Raw genomic sequence first — 22,895 nt, 5'->3', positions numbered from 1 at the left:
TACGTCCTCCTGGGTAGAAACGACTCAAACGATACAGACGCCCCCAAGTCCACCCGGCCCCTGTCCCGAGGCGTGGACGCCGCCCGAGCCTCCTCTGTGCTCACGTACTTCCACTGACACGCCTGTGGGTCGGGCTCATTTGTCCGCTATGACTGTCAGCTGTTCCTCTGTAACGGGTCGTGGCAGACATCCTGCTTGGCAACTTGTTTCTGTTTTCTCCACGGGTCTTGGTGCTCAGGGAGCCGTCAGTTCCTCTTTGTTGTTGTTCTGGAAACTCTGGCCGGCTGTGCTGGGGCTCAGGTGTGTCACTGGGAGCGCGCTTGGCTCTGGACCACCATATCCCCTTGGTGTTTGTTTTTTTTGCTACACAGCGGTCTCTGGGCTCTTCCTGCGTCCGCTCTCCTGGGCCACCCTAACCCTCCTGGGCAAAGTCAAGGACGAGCTGGCTGTGCCGGCGACCGTGCGGGCCAGGGCTGTGCAGTGTGGGAGGCGGCTCCTGCCGGCACACCTGCTGCAGCCCTGCGAGACCAGCTTCGGTTAAGAGGGAGGAAACGAGCTTGCCCGGGGCCGGCCAGGAAGACAGACCTGGCTTCTGCTCATCATCCTGGCGACCCTTGTGGGGAATAAGTCAAACGGGAAATGGTCACTGTCTTTTCTAAGGGCGGTGACACGGAGGCCGCTTTCTTACTGTCCCCTCCTCCCCAGCCACGCGCGCCTGGAGGGCCTGTGTGTGATCTCGCTTTGCCCTTCGTCAGGGCCAGCGGCCCCGCAGTTCCCGATCCCAGAACAGGGAGCGCGCTGTGCACAGGCGGCAACAAGAGGCGCCATCACTACTCCCAGCGATCTGAGGGGAGACGCGCGTCGTGAAGGCGTTCGGGCCTCTGAGGGTTTCTCTTGCCACTTGCCCTTTTGTTGTCATACCTGAAAAACCAGTGTGCTCGCTTTTCAATATTTGCCCGTTTTCTCCTAACGGTCCTAGTTTTAGCTTTTTCTTTAAAAATAAGTAATTAGGCTGCACCAGGTGTTACTTGCGTCATGTGGGAACCCCGTTGACTGCAGCGTTCTGCTTGTGTAATCTGAGTTCCCCGACCAGGGATTGAACCCACGTCCCCAGCGTTGCAAGACGGATTCTTAAAGGGCCACCAGGGAGGTGCCTTTAGCTGAGTTCTTCTATGTCAGTCTGTGATCTGAGCCTTGGTCAGGTCCCTTCACTCGTTCAACATTAGATTAAAGGACCCCGTCCTGGCCCTTTTCTCATCATGGACAAGCTAATGTATCCGATAGCTCATATTTTGGTCCCTGGATATGTATATAATAGGTATAGTAAGGTATCTGTCAAACAAATGTACCTGTTGGGCAGCTCTTGTGTGCTTGCTCAGCACTGGAGAGAAAAGAGTACAACACTCGTCCACAGAGAGCAAACGTCCTCATTGGACGGATGGTCAGTCATGAGTATTTATTAACTTATTCAGCATCTCCAAGTGCCCAGCACCACACAAATGACAAAGAAATACGTCTTAGCTTTTATCTGTGGACAGTGGTTAGTCCAGAGGGGGCCCCTCAGTCCAGCCCGGGAGGCAGAGGCGGGAAGGACGGACTGGGGCCAGGGTCGTGGGGCTCCCTGGGCGGGAGGGAGGGGGTGCAGACCCTCAGAGGCCCGCCCGCGGGCCCAGCAGCACCCCGGGCTCCCGGAGAGGAGGGTGGCAGCGGGGCCAGCCGGGCAGGGGGATCTCGCTCAGGGATCAGGCTGCCCTGAGTGTGGGTCTCTCTTTGGAGGTTTCAGACGCACAGACTCTGAGCTTCCTGGGGACATTCTGTAAGACACGGAAGCTTGAAACAGACAGGAAGGCTTCTGGGAAACAGTTCAGGAAGGACAGTGAGTCCAGCGTTGACTGCGGGGCTGGGAGGCCAGGGGCTCTGAGAGGCGAGAGGCGACTGGTGTGGCCAACTTGGGCAGCACTTGGGTGGACGAAAGGTTGAAGTCAGGGCATTGGGGCTTGAGGGGGTGGAAAGCTGGCATAAACCACCTGAGGCTCTGGGTGGGGCTGAGGAGATGTGCAGAACCCCCACCTCCAGCCTGTCCCTCCAGGCGCCGGGCCAGCAGCCCCTCCTCAGGGGTCTCCCCTCACTGTGCCCGCCCCCTGCCCCCTTCTGCAGCTCAGATGCGGGCGCGAAACCCCGGGCCCGTCAGCTAGATCCGTGGCGCCTGTGAGCGGCCTCCCCCACCGGCTCGCTCCACTTGTTTCTACAGAAACCTGTGTGTCCTCCTGAGCGGCTCAGAGCCACGAGGCAGGACGCGTGGTCAGGTTGTTGCTCCGGGAGCTTGGTGGCACCAGCTGCGGTGCCCACGGGCGGGAAGCCACCTGGGCAGACGTTGGCAGCGAGTAAGGCTGTAACTTAAAGGGTGCCGTGCAAGCGAGGGGAGCCTCGGGCCCACTGCAGCGTGGCTGCAGAGTTAAGTGTCCTTTTCAGCGATTTCTCCATCTGTGCTGGTCTTCACTGTGCCGTGGGCTCTTCTCTGGTAGTCGGGAGCAGACCTCTCGTGCTGTGGAGCTCAGGCTCAGCAGTCGTGGCGCATGGGTTTAGCTGCTCCGTGGCGCGTGGGATCTTCCCAGATCAGGGATGGAACCCGTGACTCCCGAAGCGGCAGGCAGGTTCTTCAGCACTGCGCCGCCAGGGAAGCCCAAGTGAGTGGCCTTTGAAGGGGAAGTGGAGGGGCGGGGCTCACCCCCTTAAGGCGGGTGCCCCTGGGTCTGGGGCTGTAGCTGGGCTGCGCTGGAAAACGACTCAGGACGCCTGTCAGGAAGCTGCACCTGCAGGTCCCCGGCAGCCGCTCCTCCCTGGCGAGGCGGCCGTGGCGGAGCAGCAGGGCCGGGCGGCGTTGGGGGCTCAACTGCAAACCCGCCCTGGCAGTTGGTTCCCACCCGGGCCTCTTCAGAACCGGGGCTCCTGCCCACCTTCCCGTGCCTCCCCGCCTGGGACAGCAGCCTTTCTCCCCTGGGACCTGTCTCCTGGGCTCCGCTCCTTCCCGTCCCGTCCCACACCACCTCAGGGTCCGTGTGACGGCGGGGTCCCCAATGCCCCATCCACCGGGCCCCCTGGGCGAAGCTGCCAAGCACTGTGGGCCCTGGCTGCCCTCCGCACCCCACGCTCCAGGCCTGAGCATCGGTGGCACCCGGCCCCTCAACCTCAGCGTCCGCCTTGACTTCTGAATCCTGCTCCGTGAAGACCTCCCGGGTCCTGGCACAGCTGCGGGTACCACGGTGGGTGGCTGCTCCACAGTTAATGGTGTGTGGGCAAAGGGGGCCGTGGGGGCGAGCAGAGCCCTGGAGAGACGGGGGTCCCCACCCTTGCAGGTGGGCCCACACCCAACAGAGGAAGCCTTGCACGGGTGTGGTCAGGAACCGGTGCTGTGGACCTAAGACCCCAGACATCATCTCAGGGGTTGGTCGCAGAGCTGGTGTCCACGGCGATCGGTGGAACCTGGAGCCTCCTGTGCCCACAGAAGCTGACTGACGGCACCATGGGATTCAAGACCAAGAACAGGTTTATTCAGGTCCAGGGTGTTACAAGTTTGGCTTTTGGTCACAGGCCCCAAAGGCCACTGTTCTGAGTTTACATTAAAACACAAAGCCCAACATTTACAGTTTGAAAACTTTAAAAGACAGACACCAAAGCCTTTTAAACATCTGTGTTGGCAAGTACCTCTGGAGCATCATCTGCAGGACAAAGGGCGTGGGAGGCCGTGAGGGTCTGTGAACGTGCAGCCTGGTGCACTTGGAATGTTTCAATGTTACCAAACCCTGTCCAAGCACCTGCTCTGAGCGAGGACAGAAATGGTGCTTCTGACCGCCTCTGGCCGTGGCCCGGGGCAGGCAGCCCGCCGTCTGCAGGGACAAGGCCTGCACACGGAGCAGTCCCGGCCGGCGGCTGTCTGCGTGCCTCTCCTCAGACGCAGCTGTGCAGCCCGTACTTGGCAGCAAAACCAGCTTTAAAATCATGGACCAGAGGAGAACCACCATCTGATTTTCTCAAGACTCCCATTGGGGTCTGATTCTTCTTGGGAGCCGGAGGCTGGTCTCCTGTTCTGGGGTCTCACTGCCCGCCCCCATCCAGGGCCATGAGGGCAGAGACTGCGGGCCCCCCAGGGAGGCCTGACTCCTGAGCTTCACACAGTGAAGAGAAAGGCACCTCCCTGCCGGGCCTCCGGCTGAGGCAGGGAGCCCACCGTGCCACCCTCCCCCTCAGGGAGGCCCGGGCCCTGCCCAGCAGGCTCTCATCCTGCCTTCCAGGCGGCGGGAAACCAGCTGAAGACACCCCGAGGTGACGGGCGTGGGGCAGCCCGGGGGGTGGGGGGCGGCGGGCAGCCACTCTCAGGGCTGGTGCAGCTTGCCACGCTCGGTCAGCAGCGTCATGGCCACGGCGTAGAGGACGTAGCCCAGCACGAGGAGCAGGGCGCAGAGCAGAGGCCCCACGCAAAACAGTGAGGCCACCGAGAAGGCCAGCAGCAGCGACAGCAGCGTCCGGTAGCTGCCCAGGAAGCGCAGGCTGAGCCGCGGGCCACGCATGCGGCTGGCAGCGCGGCCCCGCCCCACGGGGCTCAGCAGGCGCCGGCCTGACAGCCCTGGCTCCAAGAGGTGGTAGCGGCAGAAGCTGCCCAGGAAGTCAGCCCGCGAGCACAGTGCCGCCATCTGGCCTGCGAACTGGAGCGGACGGCAGGCTCAGTGGGCGAGGGGCGGGCTGGCGGGGCCCTCCCCACACTCACCCTGCGGTTGGGGGCTGGCGGGGGCCGAGGAGCTGGTGGGAGGCCCTCCCCACACTCACCCTGCGGTTGATGGCGGACGACAGCTGGAAAAGCGCGCGGACCAGGCTGGCGATCTCGTAGCTCCGGATGGGCTGCAGCTCCCAGTCACCCTGGTACTCGATGTCGAAGCGCCGCAGCCCGCTGATGATCTGGGAACGGAGGGCGCTGAGCACCAGGCCGCCCGCCCCTACCTGGTAGCGGCCCCGCCCCCAGCACCCGCCCCTCGCCCCGCCCACTCCTGGTAGTGGCCCCGCCCCCGATACCCACCCACTCCTGGTAGAGACCCCGCCCCGCCCCGCCCCTGGTACCCGCCCCGCACCTGGTAGCGGCCTAGGGGCGTGAGGATGAGCCCGTCCTCGCCCACGATGCAGTCCGGGAGCTGCTTCTTCCCGTTCTCGTCCTGCGTCGTCCCCAGGGCGAGCGTCAGCTGGGCGAGCTGGGCCTCGCTGAGCTGCGGGGCGGGACGGACAGAGGGTCTCGCTCAAGGCCCGGGGAGCCACCCCCACCCAGACTCATCGCCCCGAGGGCGGGGGCGGGCGCCGGCGTACCCGGAAGGCCTGGCACAGGTACTCCAGCGCCTTCTCCAGGTACTCGTCCGTCTTGCGGACGCTGTCCTGCCCCATCTCGTCCAGGTCGTTGCCCGCGTAGGCGCCATTGGTGTCCACGGGGCAGAAGCCCAGCCAGGACAGGAAGGGGCGGCCGGCCGCGCCCTCCCCGCACTGGTCTGAGAGGGACTTGGCCGTCTGCTTGGCCTGCGTGATGAGCTGCGCCAGACGCAGGACCTGCGGGCGGGCGGGGGGTCAGCGTGCTCGCCCGCCTCCTGGCACCCGCACGATGAGTGTTTCCGGCTGAGGCGCCCCTTCCAACAGACGCTGAGGCTGTCATCCGTATAAACTAGGCTCCCCCAGCCAGACGGGGAGCGGCGTGGCCGCGGACCACTCACCAGCGCCCGGACCTCGGGTCCGAACATCGGCGTGTACTTGCAGTCCTGGCCCTCCAGGCTGTACACGTGGCTCTTCACCTTGAAGGAGGCGTCGGTGACAGCCGGCGGCCATGACGACAGGAAGCTGCCGGTGAAGGAGGGCGCTGCGAAGAGCCGGTGCTGCCGCTGCGGGACGCCAGGCTCCGGCTCCAAGAACAGCTGCTCGCCTGGAAGGCAGGACACCAGCCGGGCTGTGGCCCCAGGCGCAGGCGGACCCCGGGGGCCCCGTGCCCTCTGGGTGGGGCCTCACCTCGCTGGATCATCTCGGCCAGGTTGGGCTGCGCGAAGACCTTGGCCACGCGGAACACCATGAGCGCGTTTTTGGGGCTGACGAGGTCCGTGCGCAGCGCGCGGTTCAGGAAGCCCAGGAAGAGCTTGGTGTAGACGAGCAGGTTCTCCTGCACAAAGGGCGCCCTGTGGTGGGGTGAGTCAGGACCCCTCAGGCTCTGTCTCCCGCGCCTCGAGCGGGGTGATGGCAGGGGGCAGCGCAGAGGGCTGAGGGCGGGGTCCTCACGGAAGAGACCCTTCTCTGGGCGCAGGCGCGGGGCAGGGCTGAGGGGCATGTTGCCGGGGACGACGGGGGACCCCCCTCACAGCACCCGGGGCGGGCTCACCATCTCTCCGACACGCTGCGGGCCTGGCAGTCGCTGCCCGGGGCCTGCCTCTCGGGCGCGTACCTCCAGGGCTGCAGGTAGCTCAGCCACATCTCCAGCACCTGGTGGGACGGAGGGGCTGGCGCTGGGGGAGGGGAGGAAGGGGGCCGTGCACTCCCAGGACCCGTGGGCCCTCCCCACAGAGGTAAGGCTGGGAGCCCACCCGCGTGGGCGGCTGGGTTCAGGTCAGGGCTGGGGGAATGACCCCCTCCCTCGCCGCGCGCGGGGCGCGGGCAGTGGGGCGGCACTCACAGCTCTGAAGGACGCGTCCAGGGGCCAGTGGCCAAAGCAGTGCTGCAGGAAGAGGTACAGCTTCCGCTGGACGAGCCTCGGGACGGCGGCCCTGCGGGGACGGGGGCGTCACCCCCCAGAGCCCAGGCCACCCGGCAGGCCCCCCGTGTGCAGCCCGTTCCTCAGAGAACACCCCAGGGGCACAGTGCACGGGCCGGGCCCACACATCGCCGCTCTGCCAGCCCCCGCTGGCCTGAGCGTCAGGCCTGGGCTCTGCCCTGCTGGCGCGGGGGGGGGGTGGGGGCGCAGAGCTGAGCGGCGGGGCTCTCCTGCCACAGCGGGGGAGCGAGACAGGTCTCCCTGCTGCCCCCACTTCCTTGCCAGGAGGGGTCAAGGGACCGCCCCCGCCCACACACACCTCTTGAACTCCTCCAGGGGGCTGGCGGCGTGGGAGTGGGCGGAAGGAGAGGCCTGCTCAGGCCGCAGGCTGTTGGAGAAGGCATGGAGGTGCTTCAGCAGCAGCCGCACGACCAGCACATGCTCCTCCGTGGGCATGAAGGGCTCCTGGGGGCCGGGTGGGGGCGTCAGCTGACCCCGCAGCGTGGGCCGCTGACGCCCAGGTGGCTCCCTGCTCTTGGAGCTCTGGCGCAGCCTGTGAGCTGGGCTTCGGTCCACAAGTGTGGGCGGCTCTGAAACCACTGGCAGCTGCTCCCCCACCCACCCCTAGCCAGGGGCTTGCCCATGATGAGCAGCACTGAGAAGGGTGCAGAAGGCTGGGCCCAGGGCACGGTCCCACAGGCCGCCCCAGCACGGACACAGCCACGCAGGCCCCGGCGACCCCCAGGGCGGTACCCCTTCTGCCTGGGCTACCTTTGGGCCTCTACGTGCTAGACCTGCGGCACACCAGAGGGAAAGGGATACCGTAACAGGAACAAAAAGCACAGGACCCCCCGGGCCCCCCTCCCACGCGTCTCGACCCCCAGCGTTTCTGGGCCCGCTCTGGCCCTCGGCCGGGACCCGCACCGCAGCCCGCAGGTTGCCTTCTCGCTGCTCCATCAGGCACACTGCCTTCTTCAGCGCCTCCTGGCCTGAGGCAGTGCCCACGGGAGCCTGTGGCTGTTGCCCACGCCCTCTGCTTTCAAGGCACCCACGGGCTGGCCCCCTGCTGCGGATGACCCCGCTGCTACCCGGGAAGGCCCTCCCCAGCCCATGGCAGCCCTTCTGGAACCTTCTCTCCCTCCTCTGTGTGGGAGCCAGGCAGGAATGGAGCGTGACATCTCATCCGTGCTCAAATTTAAGTTCAGGGCTGCAAGGCACCACCAAGGGCAATGCTCCCTGACCGTGAGCGAGGCCCAAACTCCCTGGAGATCACATCGAGGAGCAGCGAACCTCGGGAGCCCGCTGGCCTCACACTCCCATCCTGCTGCCTGCACTCCGTCCCTGGCACTCCTGCCTGAGCAGATCGCAGCCTCCACAGTTGCTACCCATGAGCCCCGAGGCCTCCTGTCCTCGGTCAGCCCCGGCACCAGGCCTGTGCTCCAAAGGCCGCACAGCTTCCCCCCACAAACCGGGGCCGAGCACGCAGCACCACGACCCCTGCGGGCTGGACACCTGCGGTGGCCTGGAGCTTGGCCAGGCAGCGCCGGTGACCGCAGCACAGCCAGTGAGTCCTGGGCGTCACTCTTGGCCACCTGGCTGCACCCCGACTCCCAGCGGGAGGGCCCGGCTCTGCTTGGAAGGGGTCTCTGCGTCACCACAGGGCGGGGAGTAGGGGGTGGACAGAACGCGAGCGGCCAGTACTTGGTGGGCGTGGAGGGCCTGGAGGCTGGGGTGGGCGGGGCTGTGGAGGGCGCTGCAGACGCTGAGCCGGTAGTGCAGGACCTCCAGCTGGGCATGGAGAAGCCGGCGGGCAGGGAGGGGGAGAGAGAGAGAGAGTGAGAAGGAACCCCGCAGCCACGACAGGGAGAGCCCGCGCCACGGAGCAGTTCCCTCGGGCCGGGCACCAGGCACCGCTCGGCCCGGCGGCAGAGGCAGGCCCGAGGGTCCCTGGGGCTCCGCGGTCCACCCGCCCCCCGCGCCACGGCAGCTTGTGTGTCTGTGGCCTGGACACGCCACTGTAACCAGGGCCCACAGGGCCAGGCCCGAAACATAAACGTGAGAAGCCAGTTCTAAACAGGGGCCTCTCCGCCCAGAAGAGAAGCATCAGCAGTTTACGGGGCGTCCTGGGCTGTTCCAGAGAGATTCATCAGCACATAACGTGATCAATGGGAGCCCCAACTTGGAAGCTGTCTGCACGGGCTGATTCCTGGAGGGGCTCCAGGCAGCACACTGCCCACCAGGACCATCCTGGACTCCCACCTGGAGACCAGCCCCGACCTCGCCAGGCCCGCAGACACACAGCCTCCCATCAGTCCCGCGGCCGTGGCCACACACACCCAGAGGCCTGGATCCGAGGGAGGGGCAGTGAGGCTGGCCCACTGTCTGCCCCCTGCCCCGGACCCCTGCCTACCCCCCGCTACAGCCAGAGCCGCCCAGCACACAGCTTGCCCGTGGGGGCCTGCCTCTTGGGTGCCATGCTTCACCGAGGGGACATGCCAGACGCCGGGAGACGACCCGGCCGCGCTCTCAGCAAGGAGCTGGGGAGCCTGGGGACCCCACAGCCTGTAGGAGCTCCAGAATAGCGACCCCAGGGCCTCTGCGGCTGGCTTTCCACACAGCCTGCCTCCTCCTGTGTTATTTTCCTGCCCCAACAGATGGCAAAGGGCAGAAAGTTTCTGGGCAACTGGCCGGGCCTTCCCACTGGCCCCAGCCCCAGTCCCCGGGAGGAGGGCGAGGCCCCCAGCTGACAGGTGGCCTGGAGCCGCGGCTGAAGACTGACGTGGGCAGGCTCCGGGGCTCCTGGGCCAGGCACACAGCACCCGGCAGAAGCGGGTGGGGCGGGCGGTGGATGGGAGGCCCAGGGTGGAGCCTGCCCCACTCGGCCCTCCCGCCCCTGGGGCACCCTATAGAGCAAACCCCTGGGGACGGCAGAGGCCGAGGGGCTGGGGGCCCAAGGACAGCGCCTGCAGCAAGGGCGGGGCCTGTGGTGGAGCGCCTGGCGGCCCACCTGCCGCAGCAGAGGCCCCCTGTCCCCGACCCGCCTGGGGGCCGCAGGCCTCTGCACACACAGGCGGCCCGGCAAGGGAGGGGGCCGCCCCGGGAGAGCGGGGTGCAAGCCCGGCACACCGCACAAGCTGCCTGCCGCCCAGCGCCTGGGGAGGCGAGCCCACAGCCCGCCTGAAACCAGAACACAGCGCAGCAGCACACACCTTGGCGTGAGGGGACTGCATCTTCTGGTACATCTCCAGAGAGTAATGATGGAGCCACATCTCCACAAACACCTGCAAGAGAGCACGGGCGGGTCAGCAGGTCCCCGGCGAGGGAACGAGCAAGCTTTCCACCAAGGCTGCCGGGAGAGCAGGCCCCCACTGCACACGGCGCAGTCAGACCCTCACTCAACCCGTAAACGAGAAACGATGCACAGTGGGTCAAAGGCCTGAAGCAGGAGGCACAAGTGCAGCGCTCCGCGCCCCCCGGCGCTGGGCTCGCCGCTGACTCCCCGCCGCCGACTCCCCACGTGCGACTGCGGCAGCTCGGGCAGCAGAGGGGGGAGCTGGGCTGCACGAAGACTAAAAGCTCTCCCGGGACTTCCTGGGACCCCGAGGTTAAGAATCCGCCTGCCAACGCGAGGGACACAGGCCCAGTCCCTGGTCCGGGAGGACCCCACGTACCGTGGGGCACCTGAGCGCCGAGAGCCGGCTCCCCCGCGGCCCCCACAGCCGGGCAGCGGCCCCGCGGCCAGCAACGAGGGCCCAGCACAGCCAGCGAGGGAAACTTCAGTAAGCATATATTAAAAACTATCTTCTGTGCGTCAAAAGATACGACGCGTAGACTAAAACAGCAGCTCACAGAACGGGGAAAAGGCTGGCCAACCATGTCTCAGGAAGGTTAACACTCAGCTTATACAGACACCGCTGGGAAGCCAGTAACAACAAAAACGCCAACTCAAAACCCAGCAAAGGCCTCGAGCAGACACCCCTCCAAGGCTCACACGTGGCCGACGAGGACGACAAAGGCCCAACAGGCCGGTCACCACGACGAGGACACGGCAGTCGAGACCCAGAGCACACGAGAGTCCCGAGCCCGTGCGCCCCGCCGGGGGCGAGGACAGACGGCCCAGCCTCCGTGGAGAACAGTGCGGCAGGCCTCAACAGCCCCGCAAAGGGCCAGGCTCAGGACAGTCACAGCAGTCAAGAGCGGAGGCAGCCCGCGTGTCCGTCAGAGGGACAGACGCGACACGCGGCCACACGTGCAGCAGAGGGACGGGCGCTCTCACCCACCACGCAGATGAGCCTGCGGCACCTGCTCAGGGAAGTGAGGCCAGCGAGCCCAAGGCGCTGCGGACGCCCAACAGAGGCGCCGGCGGGGGGCCCCGGCACGGAGCCAAGCGGGATGTGGGTGCGGGGCTGGCGGGGCGCGGAGGGACTGCTGTCTGATGACAGACGCTGGGTCTCATGGGTGGAAGATTCTGGAAACTCGTCACGACACAGTAAACACCTTAACACTCTGTGACCATCGCCTTAAAACGCTTCAGACTCATGCTCCGTGTTACGCGTCTCACCATGCCCTAAAAACCCCAGAACCCCACTGCGGCCACACTCCAGGTTCTGAACAAGCCGGCTGTGGGGACGCCCGCAGGCTCTCTGGGGCCGGCTCAGGGCACAGGCGCGGGGCTGCCTGCCACCCACACAGGGGCCCTGCAGGGAGGGGTGGGCCTGCTGACCAAGGGGAGGCCCCGTGCCTCAGCGCCCGAGACACAGGGCAGCCAGAGAGGGGGAGCCCAGCCACGGACGGAGCAGGGGAAACTGCCAGCGCCACAGGCGACAGTGGGCAGACGCCGTCCCGGCAGCAATGCTCCCCGCCAGGCGCAGCCTCTTGGCTCTGCCTGCGGGGTGGGCGGCGCCTGGCACCAGACTGGTTCCTGCAGACGGCCGTGCTCACCTGGAGCAGCGTCTCCGACCGCCAGATCTCGTGGGAGGCGGGGTCCGCGTTTACTGACGTCTGGTGGGAGACGTGCCGCTTCAGGAGGCTGGTGTGGTGCAAGCCGTAGGATGCGAAGGGCACGGCCGGCGTCCTGGGGACAGGCAGACAGAAAGCACGTCGGGGGAAGGGGCAGGCCCAGCCGAGCTGCTGTGCGTGAATACAAGGGGAGGAGGCTGCCTTCAGGGCCGCCCCGAGGAGCGAGGCGGGAAGACCGGAGGAGCGTCAGCTGGCACTGCCCATCCACAACGGGCCCGGCCGAGGACCGCAAGGGACGCAGATGCCACCCACTAGGTCCCCCAGGTCTGTTACCTGAGACCCAGGCACTTATTCACCTTCCCCGGAGGAGGGCCACGCCATCCCTCAGCCCGGCCAGCGTCTCACCGCGGGGGACACCCCGTCAGGGTCGGGATCCCCTGGACGACGGGGAGACAGCCGCGAGTGGGAGGCGGGGGGCTGGGGAGCTGGGCTGGTGGGCCCTGCTCTGCAAAAAGGCCGAGGAGACCACGGCTTTCAGAAAACACTCAAGAGTTAAGGCGTGAAGGCCACGTGTCTTGTAACTTGTTCAAACAGCTCAGGAAAACACACAGATTCACAGAATAAAACAACTCAGAAAGTACACGTAGCAACTTGTAAAGCATGAAACTAATTGTACCTTAGAAGGAGCAAGCCAAACCCGGCCCAGAAGTCCAGCTGGCAGCTGCAGTCTGTCCGGGGCTGTGAATGGCCCCCCAGCCCCCACTCCACACCCCCCACTCGTCCTGTCCTGTCCTTGGGGCCCCTGCTGCTCGAGTGCGGGGGGACTCAGCACGTGCCAGCGGATAGGGAGGTGCGGGGGGACTCCGCAGGAGAGAGCCTGCAGCCCGAGGCCCAGGGCAGGGCACGCGAGCCCCGCACCTGCGTCTCTGCCCCAGCATCCGGCTCAGCAGAGGCTGCAGCCCAGCGCCGCCCCCCCCCACCCCGTTCTTCACAGCCAGGACCATCGGTCATCTCCAGGTCCAAGTCCCTCGCCAGCTGCTCACCGCCTGGCCTGGGCTCGCGTGCCCCGCGGGGACAGGGCAGCCAAACGCGGAGCACAGCCCGGGCCCGTTCCCAAGGCTGAAGAACCTGCCGCTTCAGAGAAGCCCGGGCCAGGGCGGCTGGGCCGTGGAGCCTCAGGCCACAAGAACGTGGGCAAGGCCGAGCACTCTGCACGCAGGGCAAGACCACCGTCCCGAGGGCAACGCACCGCCAGGAGGAAGGGGCACCTCGGGCACGGGCTGGAAGCCTCACCTGGGAGCCGGCGAAGGGCTGGGCCCCCCCGGGCTGGAGAGCGGGGGCAGCACGCTGCCTTCTGTGGGCAGGAACCACGCCAGGTACCTATCCACCAGGATGAAGTAGGCGCAGTCGGAGGTGCGGACATGGAGGGCCCCGGGGGGCGGCTGCAAGAAGAGCCCCGTGAGCGCGGCCGCGGACTCCGCCCCCGGCAGCTGCCGCTGCCTGGAAGGCACCCCTTGCGGGAAGCCCCCTGGACCAGCACTCAGGGCGCCCACCTGCCCCAGCCCATCACCCATGCTCAGGGAGGGCAGCCTGAAGGGCGAAGGCTGCGGGCACAGGGGGGACGGGAGGTGGCCAGCTCAGCCTGCCTGGGCAGGAGCCCTGGGCACCCCCGCCCCGCCCGCAGGCAGCTTCAGCGCTCCTCACCTTCTGAGCGATCAGGCTCAAGGCGAAGAAGAACATGTAGTACTCGAAAGGACCTGCGGGCGCGTCAGGGGGCAAACGGCAGGGCAGGCCCCCCCCCCGCTGGCCCCCACCCCCACCGCCGCCCGCGGCTGGCAAAGGATACTGAGGGCCAGGTACAGGCCGAGGCCCCCGCTGGGGGGCAGCTGCACCTTGTTGTGGTACAGGGGGCTGTCGGGAAGCACGCGCTCCTGGATGGACGCCTTCACGGGGCCCTGCAGACACAGGGGCGGCCTGGGGAGGCTGCGGGGGAGCCCAGCCCTGACCCTGCCTGGGGAGCCTCGCTGTCCCCTGCCCGTGGCGCGCTCCCCCCACGTCCCGCCACAGCAGGGTGCACCTTGACCCAGCCAGGCACACGATGGATCCCGTCTGTTGCGCGTCTGAGCCCCGTGAGCAAGCCTGCCTTTAACTCGCCCACAGAACTGCAGACTCAGTAAACAAAGCCTGCAGGCACACGCCCTGGCACTCAGCTGGAGGCCACTGGGCCTTCCCACCGCGAGGTTCAGATCACCTCTGGGAGAAAAGTAACTGGTGAAGCTCCAGGTGTGGTGCCTGCTGGGCCAGACACCAGGGTGCTCTGGCCACTGTCCCACCCTGCGGGCCCGTCCGCTGCCAGCACCGTGACCACGAGCCCACCGCCACCACCACGGCTTACTTACAGGCAGGTAGGAGACAGGAAAGTCAAACTTATAGTCTTCGGCCTGAAGCTTATACACCAGTTTCATCATTGGGCCTCTGAACGCAAACGACAGAAGCAGGCAAGTGAACGGCGAGCCAGACGGGACTCCCAGAGAACTCTGGCCCCGCGTGGGCGAGGCGTCCTACCCAGGGTCCAGGAACTCCAAGGCCACGCTGTGCTCCACGGGGCTCACGCGGCCCGGCAGGAAGCGCAGGCTCCACCCGGGCAGGACGCCGTCCAGGCTGCCGAAGATGCTCTCCACCAGCCACGGGAAGACGCTGTGCAGCTCCTGTAGCAGCGGGCACTCAGAGCAGACCCTCCAGGCGGCCCTGCCCGCCTCCCCGCCGGGCCTGCACCCAGGGCCCGCTCCCCGGCCCGGGGCAGCCACGGTGACGTGGCCGCTGCATGTCTGGCTCTACTCGGCACGGCGGCCCTCTGTGCGCCAGGCCTCCATCTGCCCCGCGCTGGCAGCACCGCCCATGTGACAACCGTAACTGCCTCCAGACACGGCCAAAGGCGCCTGTGGGCCGGCAGCTGAGAAACCCCAACCTACGTGCCCTCGTGCTTACACATCACAGCCACTGAGCTACACCCGGGGTCAGGCCTCCGCAGGGAGCGCTCGGAGGTGCGAGGGGGGCTTGCGGACCCTCCTCTGGGAGCACGTGGGACACATCCCCATAAAAAACAGACAGTGGAGCCTTACCTTTGCTGGAAAGTCCTCGATGACTTTAACCAAGTCTTGGCAGCGCTGTGCAAAGGGCTTGTTTATAGAGTCGGCTTTCAGGCTGGCCTAAGAGATGGAGCCAACCAGAACATGGTGAGCACCCTGCTGGGAGTCAGACCGGAAGTCCAAGTGACAGGCAGGAGTCGGACACAGAAGGCGCGTGTCATTCCGACCAGAGAAAAGAAGGTCAGAGGGAAAGGCCAGGCTTCACCCCGGGAACACAAGGTCCCAGCCATCTCCACACAAGGGTGGGGTCCACAGCATCTCAGTCAGAGGCAAGACCCCACTGTGCAGGCTGGGGCTGGATCTGCTGGCTTTCGAGCGGCACCAGGAAGACCCTGCTCCCAGGTCAACATCCACAGGAAAGCCGAGGCCTGGCACCCCAGCAGAGCAGGGGACTTCCGACTGTCACCAACAGCAGTAAGGGCATCAGAACACCTCGCCTTCATGTAAGGATTTACGAGACGTGAAGATGCAGGCGTCCATTCTTCACCCATGCCCGCCCCAGCCAGGGAAACCGGGGAACAGACATTTCTATGACCCCCTCTTGTAAATGAGAACACTGGGGCTCAGTGGCTGCATAAACCAGCACACACCAGAAGAGGGCAGACTCGCCCCAAAAAGCAGGCGCTGCCGAGTTCTCCAGTCCCTCTGCGACAGAACTCCTGCCCTGTGGGCCCTCGGCGGGCAGCGGACACTCACCAGCAGGAAGCTGGGCTGCTGCAGGAGGGGGAACGCCATGGCGGCCTGCCTCGCAGGGTCCGGAGCGGCCGTCTCAGGGGGCCACTGCAGGGACAGAGAAGGAAGCTCAACGACGAGGTTATCGCAGCACTTCCCAGAGCTCAAGCAAGGCCCACGCTCTGCAGAGCGCTGCGCACGTGCAGTCCAGTGGCCAGCTCCAGAGCCAGGACCGTGGGGCGAGCCTGTGGTAAAGCAGGGCACCGGCCACGTGCCAGGCCTGGTTCTGGCGGCTCAGCATCCGTTCCTCATATACTCCTCAGGGCCAGGCAGGCAGGATTCTAAGGCCAGCCCTGCCAGAGTCCCGTCTCCGGTTGTTCAAATGCTCTTGGAAAGGGGTTTTACAGACAGGTTAAAGTCTCAAGCGTGAGAACCATAAGATTCAGAGTAGTCCTGGCTACCAGGCAGCAAGGAAATGGGGACTTTGGTTCCACCCTGCAAAGAGCCGGACCCGCCGGCAACCTGTGTAACCCTGGAAGCAGGTTCTTCCTGCGCCTCCAGATGAGAGCAGAGCTGGCCAGCACCTTGAGGTCAGCCTTGAGACGCCCTCCGCTGAGCCAGCTGGGCTGTGTCCTCAAACACAACCATGAGGCGCCAACGGATGCAGTTTAAGCTGCAAAGCCTGCTACACAAGAGTAGAAGGTGCGTCCTCACGACGACCTGGGGACAAGGTGAATGCTGAGGGAAATGGAGGCACAGCCAGGACGGAGACCCACACGCCTCCTCAGTGCTCGCTAGAGAAAGGCGGGCGCACCTGCTCTATCCGACCTGCGCCCTCTGAGAAGGGAGCGGGGAGGGGACGAGCACGGTTCGCCAGCAGAGCCTCTGAACGCCGCTAGAAACTCAGGGGCAGCGCTCCAGACTCCCCCTCCCTGTGCCTGTGGGGCAGAACCCAGAAACATGCAGACCCAGCAGAGCCGGAGCCGGAGCCTCCGCGTCCCTCGACGGCACTCCGGGCACAGCTCTGCCCACGGCCGAGCAACAACACTGAGGGGGCGGCTGGTGGGCAGACCTCTATGTGCATGGAGAGGCCAGGCGGGCATCTCTGCCACTGGGCATTACAAACACCTCCCCGAGACCAAGCGTGCTGGACCCCCGCCCCCAGCACATGGCCCCCAGCCCTGTCTGTAGGAAAGCTGAAGTCTGCCCGGCGCCCCTGCGTCACAAAACGCCCGGCACAAGCCGCTGATGGTTAGGAGAGTCTGATGCACACTCCTGAGTTGTTTACAGACGCTCCAACTGCCAGCAGCAGGGAAGAGCCAGCTGCGCGATGATGGCACTGCAGCCATGACATAAGGCGCTCCGTCCACAGCCAGCAGTTCCGAGAACCAGCCTCGAGACAACGGGTTGGACGCTGCTGTTCATGATAACCTACGTCTCTGTGGGCATCAAAATAACTGTAGCTTGCTCTGCCTGTACATGTAAACAGGCTAAAACTGTCAGGAAGAAGATGCTACAGACCCACGCCTGCACCTTCCACCCAAGGAACACAGTGTCCTAGGTCCACAGAAGCCGTCTCGGAAGACAGGCTTTTGCCCCGAGTCCCGCAGAAACGGAGTACTGGCCGGGGGATCTGTAAGCAGGCCCTTCGCCCATTTCTGTCCTGCTCAGACCTTGTAGAAATGAGGTGATCTGGTGGCATGCAACCTAACTCCTGACTCAGGGTCTACGGAATGCCCACAAAACTCTGCCTAACTTGACTCTTTTCCTAGATTAAGAGAGTAGGAATGAAAAAGAATGACCAGCTCTCTGCCCCCAGGTTCCCTCCTGACAATCCTGCAGATTAGCAGGCAAGACAACAGCTGAAAAACGACCAGGAGGAGACCGCCAGCCTGCACGAGATGGAAAGTGACGCAGAGCCCGACGTCCTGCCGCAACGATTCTGAGATTCTTTCCCTTTATCCCTTTAAAAACTCACTGCGGAGCATAATCTTCAGAGTCGGCTCTGAAACACCAGTCTGCCTTCTCCAGCTTTCTGATTAAAACAACCTTTCTTTTCTCTTGTCACTTGCCTTTGGAGTATCCGCTATCGAGCTGTGAGTAGCCAAGTTTCGATCCAGCAACACGGAAGTCTGCTCAACTCCTAATTAAACTAAATATCGGCTTCAGTTTTAAGGATGACTTAAAACGCTCAATCCTGAACCAAGCGGTCCAGAAAACAGCGTGCACTATTCAGGAAAGATCAAAGCGGCATAAACCCCGCACTGCGGGCCCGGGGCAGAGCTTCAGAGACGACGAGGTGAAAGCTGCTCCTTCCTCGGAGAAAGCGGGCAGCGGTAGCGGCTGAGTGAGCCCCAGGCGCCCGACCGCGGAATTTCAGGGAGAGGGCAGCGTGCCGATGCTCCCGCCGCGCCGCCTGCTCTGGGCACCCAGCCTCCGCTTCACCCCGCCACCTCCACACCCGCTGCCGTCAGGAGCGCCTTCCGACCCGGCTTCGGGGTCCCGCCTGGAGCCGCAGCCCCGGCGGCGCCCATCTCGTCGGGGCATTCCTCCGGCCGCGCAGCGAGCACGACGCCCTCCCGTCTGCGGCTCGCCACCTCCCGCCGACCCTCGGAAGCCGAGGCTCCGCTCGGCCAGCACACCCGGGGCGGGGGAGGGCGTCGGGCCGAGACCCACCCCGCCCCCCACGGCGCTCGCCGGGGAGCCCCAGGCTGTCGGTCCCCCGCCGCGCGCAGGAACGTTAACCGGGCGCCCGCCCGGGCGAGGCCCGTGAGGCGCGCGGGAAGGCGGCGGGAGGGCGCGGCGCTCGACGCCCTGGTCTGATCCCCGGGGCTCGCCTGGGAACGGAGCCGACTTCTGTGGAGGTTTGAGGCGGCTGCCGGGACGCTGGTCCCGACCGCGCGCGACTTCCCACCACTCACCCGAGGAACCCGCAGCGTCGCCCGCTTCAGGGACGGAGGCCGCCATTCGGCGACTAGGCGCCGAAATGTCGTCATCAAGCTGCGCGCGTCGCGTCCCCGGGCGGGCGCGGTGAAAAGCGCGCGCGCAAAGCCAAGCCCACCCCCGCCCCGCGGGTTTATGGGAGGCCCGCCTCGGAACGCGCGCGCGCAGCGGGGACCTGGCGGCAAGGACCGCGCGTGCGCAATACGGTCAGGGCCTAGAGGCGCGCCCCCTACCGGGGGGCCGGCGCGGAACAGCCGCGCGCCGGGCCTGGCGGGCTTTTATTGCGCGACCGCGGGGCTCTGCGTGCGGGCTTCCTGCTGAGCGCGCGCGGGAGCCCAGTCGCTAAGGCGCGGGTGCTCCGCGCTTCCGCCGCCGCTCGGGCCCGAGCACCGGACGGCGGGGCCGCTGCGGCGAGCAGGGCCCGCGGCGGGGACCGGGCGGCGCGCGCCTCCGCGGTTCCTCAGATGGCGGCCGCGGGTGCGGGGCCGGGGGCGCCCCCGGGGCTGGAGGCGGCCCTGCAGAAGCTGGCGCTGCGGCGGAAGAAGGTGCTGAGCGCCGAGGAGATGGAGCTGTTCGAGCTGGCGCAGGCTGCGGGCGGCGCCATGGACCCCGACGTGTTCAAGTGAGCGCCCGGGGGAGCCGGGGGTCCCCCAGGGCGGCCGGCCGGGGCGAGGAGGGCTCACTGCCGCCGCCTGTGTTCTCGCCAGGATCCTGGTGGACCTGCTGAAGCTGAACGTGGCGCCCCTCGCCGTCTTCCAGATGCTCAAGTCCATGTGCGCTGGGCAGAGGGTGGCGAGCGACTCCCAGGACCCCACGCCCGCGCCCCTGCCCACGCCCAGCGTGCCTGAGACCCGAGGTCAGAGCCGGGCCGGGGCGGCGGGTGGGCAGCTCCTGGCACTGGGCGCGTTTGGTCCCGAGTGGCCAGGCCTTTCTGTTGTTCTTGTCCCAGAACTCCGTGGGCACATCCGATGGCTGGCCCCTTGGGCTCCAATCCCCAGCTTGGACTTTGCTATCTACCACCCTGGAGCGTGCCCGTCCACACGGGGAGGGTGCAGGGTGGGAGACCCAACGCCGGGTAGACCTCGTTGGGTCTCTGCGATCCGTTCCTCCCCAGCTCTGCACTCAGGTCTTTTCCCCACGAAGCTGGGAACAGGTGGCTTTGGCTCCTTCCTCCCTGGGGCTGTAAGCCTGTACTTAAGTCCTCAGGGAGCAGGGCCGGCAGAGGCTTTCCTGTGCTCGCTTGTTGGCCCCCCAACCCGGCCCAGGTCCTGCTCAGAGTCTGGACAGTGACGCTTGCCTCTGTGGGCAGCTCCCGGCTGGCAGGGTGCAGAGAGCCTGGGGCGCTGCTCAGTCTGCAGTTCGTGGCTGGGATGAGCAGAGGCTGGTGACCAGGGTGTCACAGTGGAGCTCTAATCCACTTGGTGTGTCCCTTCTCCTCCATATTCCAGACACACTTGAGATGCAGCTGAATCTCCGGGCCGGCTCCTTGGCCACAAACATTCTGAGAAGGGGCTTTCGGGGCAGAGGGCAGCTGGGCCCCTAGTTGGGAGCTCCAGGGCCCTGGGCGCCCACGTCCCCGTCCTGAGAGGCCCCCTCCTCGGCGCTGCGGTGCGGGCCTCCCCACTGATGCTCCCTGTCTGCTCTCTTTGTCTCTCTCTGACCTCCAGAGGCCTCCTTTCTCTCTGCCTGGAGCTGTAGCCCCCCTGCGAGGCCCTCCTTTTCCTGCGCCCCGCAGCCTGCGGCCCCTCCGGTTCTGCTCCACGGCCCAGCTGCCGCGCACTCGCCTCTCTCTCCGGGGCCCCCCGGTTCCCTCCGGTTCTCTTGCTGCCTGTTCTCTCCTTTTGCAGGTTGCGTTTATTGGTTTATTTCTGGGGGTTGGTACTGTTTCCATGGAAACCACCATGGCCTCCAGAAAGAGCAGCTCTGGGCTGCAAGGGTGCGTGCGGTGCTGTCAGCCCCCGGAATGGCCGTGGAGCATCAGCCCCCGGGCTCCCCCTTGCCTGGTTCCTGAGCTGGGGATGTGGCCGCTCCGGCACTCGCTCAGTGCCAAGAGCACCGCGGGGCGGGCGCGCTCCTCTCCAGCTGCACCCGGCCGTTTGCCCAGCGGGTCCAGGCACATTTACGCGGGGACCATCCCCAGAGGTGTGGGCCAAGGGTTAAGGGGCACGTGCGCAGCCCGCGTTGCACATCGGGCGTTCAGTGGCTGGTCTGCAGCACCGGTCAAGCCTCTGCTGGGTGCTCCCCACGACCCCACCGCCCGCTGGTCCTGGCCACCAGACCCCCGCCAGCCTGCTCAGCAGGAGGTGGGGCTGCGGTGGTCCCCCCACCTCAACCCACAGCCTGGCCCATCCCACAACCTGGCCTCGGCAGCTGGCCAACTCCACAAGGAGCGCTCTCACCACCCAGCAGAGAGCTCTGGGCTTTTCTGATTCTAGTTCCCACTCAGCGCTGTGGCAGAGACCGCAGCAGGGGTTAGGGGCTCCCCAGCTTCAGAGGCCCCCAAGTCACGACTGGCAACAGGCCGTTGTTTGGGGGGTTCGCTTCATTAGGGGAGTAAGCTGGCAGTGATCCGTTCTGGAAGGATGACATGGTTCAACAGCATCACTGACTCCCCGGACATAAGCTTGAGCAAAACCCCAAGACGGTGAGGGACGGGGGCCTGGCGGTGTCCGTGGGTCGCGACTTAGTGACTGAGCAACGACAATGACCACTGGCTCAACCCTTGAGAGGGCCCCACAGGAACTGGGCTTTACCCTTGGCTCAGCCTCACTCCTCATTTAAGTCCATTCCATCTGACCCAACGGCCACATCAGAGGAAGCTGAGCAGGCGTGACGAGCTCTGAGCTCCCAAACGTACCTTGCTGGGCCCAACGGGCTCGAGGTCGGAGTAGGTCTCCCCACGAGCCCCAGGGCTGTGCGGCTCCTTTAGGTGCTGAGAACCACCCTGAGCTCAAGGGCCTGCTTCCGTCCTGACCCCTCCGATGGCTTAAGGGTCACATCGGTTTCTTATTTCCGGGTTTATCAGCCTCGACAGATTTAAAGGTTAACGTTACTTTACTGCCCATCCTTGAGTGTCTGCGGCCCTGGTCCTCCTCAGTGGGGGTCAGGAAGCACACGTGTGCAGGCCCCGGAAGCAGAGCTGCAGAGTGACGCCCGCGGCGGTGGCCCTCCTGCTGCTCGGGGAGCTGCCCCAGGGTGAAGCCGCAGGCTCACAGACCTGACTCGGCCTGGCCCAGCCTAGGTGGGGGAGCATGGCCTCTCCAACTGGGTGGCCCTGTGGGTGGGGGCCGTGCACTTAGGGGAAGAGAAGGCTGGCGTCTGTACCAGGCAGAAGGGTGGGCACAACCCTCTTGGCTCACTTTGGTGGCCCCTGGGCAGAGCTGCCCCGCGTCACCCCACCACATGCTCCAGTCTGCTCCCGCTCAGTGCTGGGTGACCGTGGTGGCACCGTGTTCAAATCGAGTTCACACGGGGAGACCACCTGTCAGGCTTCCAAGCTGGGGCCACTGCAAACGCCCCCCCACGCTGTGCCAGGTGGCTCAGACCTCCTGCCGTTTGATGGAGAACTTGCCAGAGACTCCAGGCAGGGCAGCCCTGTCTCTGCAGGCGTGCCAGTGGCAGGATGAGAGCTGGTGCCATCCACAGCGCAGACCCCCACTCCCCACTGCAGGCCGCGGGGCTAGGAACCAGCGTGGAGCCCGGAGTCCCGCCCCTGCACCAGCCGCAGCCAGGGGAGAACCCGGGCTGAGACGCGTCAGTGGGGCAAGCCGGGCCAGGCAGGCCGGCCCCCCGGGTCCTCCCGTCTCGCTGATGCCACTGCTGGAACCAGCTCAGCCCAGCCACGGCTGCAGACCTCCCCGGCCGATGGCCGGGGGCAGTGGTCGGAGCCGTGCTCTGCAGCTGCGCGTGGCCGCCCCATGGAGCCTCAGGGGAGTCCAGTCTCGGGACCGGTGGTCCTGGATGTCTGTGGAACACAGGAGAGGGAGCCCACCAAGAGGAAGCACTTCCAGGACCGGGTCCACAAGCCGGCCTGACGTGCTTCCTGCGTCAGCCGCCACGTGTGCCTGCGCTGACCCCGGGGCTCTGCCTGGCTGCTGACCCCTGTGCTCTGCGTCCCTCAGGGAGAAACAAAGGCGGCGGAGCCCTGGCGCTAGCAGAACGCAGCGGCCGGGAGGGACCCAGCCAGAGGATGCCCCGCCAGCCCAGCGCCTCCAGGCTGCCCAAGGGGGGCGGGCCGGGGAGGAGCCCCCCAAGGAGTGGCAGCTGAGAGCCCCCCAGCGGGCACCTCGCGCTCCTGCGGCTAATAAACCTCTGAGACGCCAAGGACCCGCTCCAGCTGTGTTCTGTCAGCCACGCTCCGCTCGGGCCTTTCGGCTTTGCTCTGGGCGCCGTCTTCAGGGCCC

At 65.9% G+C, this 22,895-nt stretch overlaps 2 protein-coding genes across 3 annotated transcripts; one reads left to right on the top strand and one right to left on the bottom strand.

The window, feature by feature from the left end:
- Positions 1–3,529: 3,529 nt before the first annotated feature.
- On the bottom strand, positions 3,530–18,547 carry SMPD4 (sphingomyelin phosphodiesterase 4). Of its 2 annotated transcripts, XM_040251239.1 has the most exons (20): positions 18,471–18,547; positions 15,574–15,657; positions 14,851–14,937; positions 14,294–14,436; positions 14,128–14,203; positions 13,575–13,683; positions 13,433–13,485; positions 13,022–13,170; positions 11,711–11,843; positions 9,979–10,050; positions 8,471–8,557; positions 7,089–7,234; positions 6,692–6,782; positions 6,401–6,501; positions 6,037–6,200; positions 5,748–5,953; positions 5,353–5,586; positions 5,124–5,255; positions 4,825–4,953; positions 3,530–4,703 (listed from the first exon to the last, which is right to left on the bottom strand). In XM_040251239.1, exons 1-20 carry the CDS (start codon positions 18,543–18,545, stop codon positions 4,374–4,376), a joined length of 2,601 nt encoding a protein of 866 aa, XP_040107173.1. In that variant the 5' UTR covers positions 18,546–18,547; the 3' UTR covers positions 3,530–4,373. The 2 variants fall into 2 exon arrangements, with proteins under 2 accessions (XP_040107173.1, XP_040107174.1); XM_040251240.1 differs by lacking the exon at positions 8,471–8,557.
- Positions 18,548–18,727: 180 nt separating this feature from the next.
- On the top strand, positions 18,728–22,815 carry MZT2B (mitotic spindle organizing protein 2B). The gene is made up of 3 exons (XM_040251237.1): positions 18,728–19,114; positions 19,200–19,348; positions 22,614–22,815. Exons 1-3 carry the CDS (start codon positions 18,957–18,959, stop codon positions 22,757–22,759), a joined length of 453 nt encoding a protein of 150 aa, XP_040107171.1. The 5' UTR covers positions 18,728–18,956; the 3' UTR covers positions 22,760–22,815.
- The last annotated feature ends 80 nt before the right edge of the window (positions 22,816–22,895 follow it).

Source organism: Oryx dammah, unplaced genomic scaffold (assembly GCF_014754425.2).
Source record: "Oryx dammah isolate SB20612 unplaced genomic scaffold, SCBI_Odam_1.1 HiC_scaffold_12, whole genome shotgun sequence".
NCBI classification, from domain to species: Eukaryota; Metazoa; Chordata; class Mammalia; order Artiodactyla; family Bovidae; genus Oryx; species Oryx dammah.
The sequence above is the reverse complement of the archived record's forward strand: the minus strand, read 5'-3'. Positions and strand labels throughout refer to the sequence as shown.

Excerpts from the sequence above, each read along its gene's own strand:
- SMPD4 (XM_040251239.1), bottom strand. The coding sequence starts at position 18,545 with ATGACGACATTTCGGCGCCTAGTCGCCGAATGGCGGCCTCCGTCCCTG. Across the intron at positions 14,938-15,573 it reads AGCAGCCCAGCTTCCTGCTG|GCCAGCCTGAAAGCCGACTC; the intron begins GTGAGTGTCCGC and ends TCCATCTCTTAG. Across the intron at positions 13,486-13,574 it reads CGGCCTGTACCTGGCCCTCA|GTCCTTTCGAGTACTACATG; the intron begins GTATCCTTTGCC and ends ACGCGCCCGCAG.
- MZT2B (XM_040251237.1), top strand. The coding sequence starts at position 18,957 with ATGGCGGCCGCGGGTGCGGGGCCGGGGGCGCCCCCGGGGCTGGAGGCG. Across the intron at positions 19,115-19,199 it reads ATGGACCCCGACGTGTTCAA|GATCCTGGTGGACCTGCTGA; the intron begins GTGAGCGCCCGG and ends TGTTCTCGCCAG. Across the intron at positions 19,349-22,613 it reads CAGCGTGCCTGAGACCCGAG|GGAGAAACAAAGGCGGCGGA; the intron begins GTCAGAGCCGGG and ends TGCGTCCCTCAG.